Raw genomic sequence first — 7,183 nt, 5'->3', positions numbered from 1 at the left:
TCTTTTGCAGCCCGGAGTAATTTTTAACAGCAGTTGTTCAATATTCGAAGATTTGCTCCATCTGAGAGCGGCTGAATCTTTATGGAGCCTTTGGATCTACTTCTCGGAGTTGACTTATGGAAACCTGTCTCATTACTTCTGCCTTCTCCTTCAGTTCGAGCTCTCACATAAAAACATAATGATCCAAGCTGTTTCTGTTGTCTGCTGCGTCAGTCAACGATTTTTTGATGTTCTAAGTCTCTTCAGTTTCTCTCCTCAGAAAGTCGGGGATAATTATGGGAGTAAAAAGGCTCACTATCAGAGCAGATTAACAACATCTCAGTCGGCTGAACTCCTCGCTCCCTTTTATCTCCTCAAACGCAGTCAAAGCGGAGAGGAGTTACGCAACTAGCACCTTAGGGACCCAGCCGACTTTCCACCCAAACTTCTGCCTGTCTCTGTATGTCTGGGGTGCCTGCTAGTCCTCTGCTATTTGATGTGCATGTTTGAAGCAGCCATGCGACAGGGGCGGAAAGGATGTGCCTGTTGTTCGCGGCTCTTGCTGCTTTGCTCTGTTCCCTCGAGGAATGCGTTTCAAAGCACGGCGAAGTCGGACCTTTCCTGGTTCTACATTTAACACCTTCTCAAATCACAGTGCAAAGGTGCTGGATAGCTTACTTGCCGCCATTTTTCTTTTATCACTTCCTCCAAAGACCCCTCTTTCATTAGCTGGATTTTTTTTTTGAAAGACCCTTCCTTCCACTGTCATTTAGCTAAAATACTATTTATTTAGCTATATACTACTTACTTGTATACATATATATTTAATACGTGTTTTATACAGTAGTTCATTGTTCTACTACGTTGTTTTTGGTTTTTTTGGAAGTACCAACAAAGTTTCGTTTCAGAAATGCAATGACAATAAATATTCTTGAAAATGTCTCCTTTTTAGGAATCTCCTTCAAATTATCTCTACAGAACCCAAAAGCCAAACACATGGTCCCTAATTTGAGGGTATTTTAGTCATTAAAAGAATATTAGATCATGTCAGGTTGGAAAAAAGACGGAATTACATACTAAAAACACTAAAACCTTACAGGATTTTCACTGTCTGCTCATTAGAAACAGCTTTCATTCCCCTAGTGAAAAATAAATGAACAAGTTGAACTTTGGGTTAATTAGTCTCTGGCAGTTCTGGGAAAATTTCTGCATGAAAATTTTCTGGCTCTGGCTGGCTGGCTTGTTTTTGTGTTAAATTACCACATAAAGTAGAGTGACATGCCAAGAACTGAATCAATGGTCAAGAGTAACCAAAAATTGTCAGCCTGTCAGAATGTAACAGAATTTATACAGTAAAAAGGGCATTTATACCATATTAGCTTTACTATGCGAATGATTTTCAGCCCCAATTCCTTCTCCTTATTCTTCCTTATCAATTAATAAGTCATTTATGAAAACAATTATGTCTTTTTTTCCCCCATTATCGCCATAAGGATCCTCAGCACCCTCTGTTATGCAGTACAGAAAAAGCAACGTGGAGCTCCCTTGTGCTAAAAATAATCAAAACACAAACGAAATCTTTGATTGAACACATGCCGCTTTGGGATGAAAACTGATTACACACGTCACTTTTTCCTGACTTAATCTGGTTTGTACAGACAGGTGGCTTTAACAGGAATACTTCCACTGGTAGAGCGTTCTCAATTAAAACATGTCTGCTGCTTCTGGATCCTATCAGAGCTTCATATTGCACTTTTATAGCTGTAATGAGAACAGATTACATATTAATCTCAGTAATAGAGAGAAAAAAAAAATCGATCAGTCATTGCATGCTTTTACAAACAGTAAATTACATGTGTCCATGTGAGGCTTCTAGTACATAGAAAGGAAAAAATAGCAGCACAGAAACACAGACCTGCATACAGGAGACCAAAACTTTACTTGAAACAGACTAGCTTCATGTGTTGTTGTACAGCTGCTAGATGGGATCAATATATCAATCAGTCGTTGGCCTCAAGTGTTCTTCAGTTTATTGTAAAATTATATAGCTTTGCATCATTTAAAAAAACATCTTTGATTTGTTGTCTGCTGGATCCTTCATGCCAATATTTATGAATATGTACCGCTATTCTTTGAAGTTAAAAACTGGAAAACTAACCTCTAAGTGTCACCGAACACAAACATGCATTTGTACTGGCTTAATACAAAAATGGTTATATCCCTATTAAATGTTAATATCATAAATACTAAATGAGCATAGCTCAAATTAGCATGATAGCATGTACTCTAAATGTTACCAGATGTTACTGTCACAAATGGAAAATGCACGCTATTAAAGACCGGGAATGTTAACGCGATACAGAATGCTAAATTTGTTATGTACAATCCAAACACAATACCATCCAAAAATCAAGCACATTAAATAACATGATTAAGGCTCGATTGATACTTAGAGATCATCGAGAAAAAGATTTGACTTTCTGCTCCAATTCTCGTGGCAGCTACACCAAAATAGATTTTGGCTATTTTTCTTTAATAAGTACTGGGATTTTAGTCCTGTCAGCATTACAGAATGTCAAAAAAATCCAAAATCGGAGCTCAAAACACCGAATATGTGTCAGGATCTGAAAGGCCGATGGACTCCAATAAAGCTGAAGAAGCTTTCTTCACACTGAGTTAATTAAACCAGCAGAGCCTCAGCATAGTTGCATAAGGCACAAACAAGGACCATTTTAAGAATAATACGCACACATTCTGAGTCATTTACAAATAAACAGCTTAGCAATAGTGGACACTCCAAGAACATGGTCCAAGGCTATAATTTCAGTTTGTAGCAGGAAGGCGAAGATTCAGCCTCATATGACAAGTACAAACTAATTAGTGTGTTATTCAATAACCCAAAAAAAAATAAAAAACTTGCTTCGGCTCTGAGAATGCAGGACAATAAGTCCTTGAATGAGCCCATCTTCTCATCCACTGCTGCATTGTAAGGAAACTTATATAGAGATATATCCTTCTATTTAAGAAAGCAAACCAAATCTGTCGCTATGATGCTGTACAGTTTGTGTTAAAATTAAAAGGAAGGGTTGAAAATTAAGTGGACTAATAAGGGATCTAGATGTTCAAGAGTAATCATACATCCTCGAGAGCAGAATTATTTAAAAGTAGTTGTGGAAAAATGACGAAGATTTGACAAGATGGGAGAAGGAAGACTGTATGAAACTGGACAACTGTCTAGTTTTCCTAAATTGTTGCTTCTTTTTCAGTCTCAGTGGTGCCTACCAATCTCAAATAAATACATACATTTATTTTAAAGTTCCAGGGTAAAAATTTAATTTAAAAACAAGCAGAAGAAGGAATTAAGTCTGACAAACGTTTCACCCAATTGAAAAGCTAATTTACCTAATTAAAAAGAAAAGTGTGGAAAACTAAACAGTACCGACTCTGACATTTAGAACTGTGTTTATCTTTAACAAGGTGTCAACAAAACGCTGTGCACAGAATGCTACCTAGTACCAGTTACGCATATTAAAAGTAAAATTAACCGTCAGAGGTGACAGAACCGAGATGTGCTGCATCCAGGGCCTGACAATGGAGTCATCATTTCATATAAAATTATACAGTGTCACCTCTCATCTAAATCTGGCTCCCCACCAGAGAGACACACCGACAGTATAAAGAACAGCTGCTGTATGAAAGAGATGAGTGAAAACTGCAATAAAGACGACTAACTTTTTTCTCTCTCTCTCTCCAGGAGTTACATCTATAATTCATTGTGCATTTTGACTTTCCGTAATGAACAGACATCTTGTTTTAAACGTTTCTGGAAGATGTTACTTGTCAGCGCCGACATCGCAATGCGGATTATCCGTGCACATAGATGCAAAGCTGGATTTAAAAGAGCAGGTTGTGATAGCGCACATGATTAAAAGGCAACTCCAGAAATTAGCACCAACACAGCATATTGTCACAAGCGGGCAGCTAAAACATCAGAATGTAAATGACGCATAAATACACTAACCCCAGTAATGCTGAATACATTTACTTATTGTTTCCAATAAAGTGTCAACTTGACATTCAATTCTGCGCATTTTGTAGGAATAAAGAGGGATAATCCAATAAACTGTCATTCTTTTTTTGTTTTCAAGAATATGGCATGAATAATTACTCCCATAGGACTTACAATACAGTGCCTTAGCGTGCCACTAGCGGTCAGGGATGGTTTTACTTAGAAGTCCTCTAATCTACACTGTGTGACCGGAACGTGACATATGGTGTTTGTCTGTGAGCCTGTGAACGCTGTCAGTCAGGCCAGCATACAGCCGGGATTGAATTGGGTACCGCTCTGGGTGACTCCCTACTCAACTCTATCCCAGTGCTGTTGGTCCGCACTCCGTTAAATGACGTAGTGCCACACAAGAGCAGATCAGCATGATTACAGGTCAGGGCGTTAATGAGAGGACCTTAGCGTTTTCCGCTGAGACTAACAAAGGCCAGGTGGAGAGTTATAAAGGGCAAAGGTAGCCAAGTGGAGATGTTCTCTGTACCTATATAACCCTACAGGCCTTTTCATCTGCAACCACCAGCTGCTCTGCTGCACTCAGGCCTCAAACACAGGTAAGCAAAGTTTCTCTGTATTCCCTGAAGATTTTAACTGTTAAAATTTATGTGTATAATAACAAGGATGAAAATAAAGTCTAGCATGGGCGGGATCTATAATTCAACCCATCTACTGTGCCAAGGAGCCTGGCACTCAGCCAAGAGGGATTGAGGAGTGGTGAGCCTGATAGAATGCGCTGCCAATGTTGTAATGCCTGGCACAGGTGCATTGTTAAAGACACTGTTAAAATGATTCATTTTCAATCCAATAATCTGCAGCGCACTATAAGATGTCCACAAAAGGTCTATATAGTTTCTAAATGACTGCTAAATATGTTTTTCACCTTGAAACAGGAGCTGAACTTTAAACCTGGGAGAACATCCATCACAAATGGGATTTGACTAATAACACTAATAACAGTACTGTAACTTTGGACAAATCTTTCCCACTCTTAAGCACTGCAACTGCTAAGCTGGAGAGCAAAGTGGGGACTGACCTTGAAGAGACACTGACAATATCTCCATTGGTGATTCTGGGGCAAAGGTATTCTCTAGTTTTTGCTACTACTAGAAAACAAGGCTCAACTGGGGATAGAAGTAAAGCCAAGGGAATCAAGATAAAATCAATTTTCAATTTACTTTAGTAGGGGCTGAGTAGAAATAACATTAAACATAATGGATGGTTGATGTCTAAAATGCTGTTTGCAAATATGAACTATGAAATGTCAAACACCAAAATACAAAAATACAGTTTTCGGGTCGATTTCAACTTGAAAAGTATTAAATTCGCCATCAGATGTAGCATCATGTCTATATTACAACCTGTGAAGAACAGCATGAAGACGACCTCAGTCATCAAGCTGTTATTTTTGAACTCATTTTCTATAATCTTACTTAGGCTCATTCTAATTTGTAAGATTTTGAGATTCAAGACAAATGTCATACAATGGCTCTTCTGCAGACCTTGTTTCACCGTGGCTTTTCATCCTAGCCTTTGATTTCTAGTGAAAGAATAAATTATTCAGTCTTCTACTCACTTCAAAGCCTTTATTTTGAGTAGGGGTATTGCTATGTGCCCTCCATGTTGTCTCGGTGCAATTATACTGGGCTTGGAGCAATCTGGTTGAATTTCACAGGCGCGAGGCAAAATATAACTAAAGTTATTAAAAGAAAGTGGTCTTATAATGCCTGAGTGTCATCAAGAAAGGTCTGATCAAATTCGAACATCACTTAATCCTCCAGCTTTCATTCATCTGGCCTCACCTTATTAAGCATTTACAAGTGGCTTCACGTTCAAATTATAGTTACTATTTGATCAGCTATTTATTATTTTGTGTGAAACTTTCTTTTTGTGCTCTTTCCAAGTGGTCTCCCTCCTATGGCCAGGGTACAATGGACGGCGTCCATGCTGTTACTGCTGATGCTCTACTCTCCAGGGGTGCCCTCGGACCCCGTCCAGCACCTGTGTGGCTCCCACCTGGTGGATGCCCTCTACTTTGTGTGTGGAGAACGGGGATTTTATTACAGTTCCAACCGAAACCAGAAGCGGGATCTGGAACATCTGCTCGGTAAGGCCGCATTAAATCTGGGAACACTTTCTCACTTGTCTGACTTGTGCACAATAACTTTTAATTGACCTCTCGATGGAGGGAGTTCAGAAAGGAACAGCATGACATAACCCCAAGACCCCAGTCTGGCTCTGTGTCTCCACAGTCTCTGCACATCATGTTCAAAGTTCAGATTCAGTCTAATGAAAATGCCAAATTGGATACTAGCTGGAGGAAAAATGTTTAGGGACAACATGCTGAAAACTTTACAGAGCTGGATCTATATATTTGTCCGAACCATCATTAGTGTGCAAAGCCTCTCTCCGGCCTCATTTGAGCTTAGTCGTGTGGCCAGGCTTTGGGTTTCTTATTGTTGCTTTCAACATCTATGATGTGTCAAATCCATTCATCACAAACCTTGTGAAGTCACTCATGTTATGTTATTCCCAAAACGCACTATTTGGATCTTCTGCCTCAAACATTCTATTGATGTTTTGAAGTTAACATGAGGGGTGCAAGCTATGATATGCCTCTGTTGGAAGTCCATCATTTCTCCTCTTGAAGTAGAGACTAACAAGACTAAATGGATTGGGGAGATCAGATTAACCAGCCATTAAGTCTCCATTAAAGTGTGAACAGTAAATGGTATTTTGAGCAACTGGAGGTTTGCACAGAAGCAGCAGGACTTAACACAGGGCTATGGAAACTTTCTCCACTTCAAAGGGTTCCTGTCTAAAAGGGCCAGACAGGAGCAGCGGCTGTGGAGGGCTTTGTCTGGCCGGGATGAGCCCAAGGTGAAGAGAGGCATCGTGGAGCAGTGCTGCCATAAGCCATGCAGCATTTACCACCTGGAGGGCTACTGCGAGTGACTCGCCACTCCACAACTAGCACCACTCATAGCTTGTAAAAAGGTCCCGAAGTCAATTTCTGGCCTGATACTTGCTGGCTATGTCTTATCAACTGAAGGAAATAAAGCTTCATGACCCATAACCTAAGGCTCCTCTGCAAAGATGTGAATGTGTGTTCTTTGTCGTTGGTATATGGCGTGGGTTGCAAGT

General features: G+C 39.7%; 1 protein-coding gene across 1 annotated transcript; it reads left to right on the top strand.

Moving 5' to 3' along the window:
- The first annotated feature begins 5,863 nt into the window (after positions 1-5,863).
- insb (preproinsulin b) lies at positions 5,864-7,134 on the top strand. The gene is made up of 2 exons (XM_022206846.2): positions 5,864-6,146; positions 6,849-7,134. Exons 1-2 carry the CDS (start codon positions 5,957-5,959, stop codon positions 6,992-6,994), a joined length of 336 nt encoding a protein of 111 aa, XP_022062538.2. The 5' UTR covers positions 5,864-5,956; the 3' UTR covers positions 6,995-7,134.
- The last annotated feature ends 49 nt before the right edge of the window (positions 7,135-7,183 follow it).

This window comes from Acanthochromis polyacanthus, chromosome 10, assembly GCF_021347895.1.
Source record: "Acanthochromis polyacanthus isolate Apoly-LR-REF ecotype Palm Island chromosome 10, KAUST_Apoly_ChrSc, whole genome shotgun sequence".
NCBI lineage: Eukaryota > Metazoa > Chordata > Actinopteri > Pomacentridae > Acanthochromis > Acanthochromis polyacanthus.
The sequence above is the reverse complement of the archived record's forward strand: the minus strand, read 5'-3'. Positions and strand labels throughout refer to the sequence as shown.

Coding starts and splice junctions, on each gene's coding strand:
- insb (XM_022206846.2), top strand. CDS start 5,957: ATGGCCAGGGTACAATGGACGGCGTCCATGCTGTTACTGCTGATGCTC. Junction 6,147..6,848: donor GGATCTGGAACATCTGCTCG/GTAAGGCCGCAT, acceptor TCCACTTCAAAG/GGTTCCTGTCTAAAAGGGCC.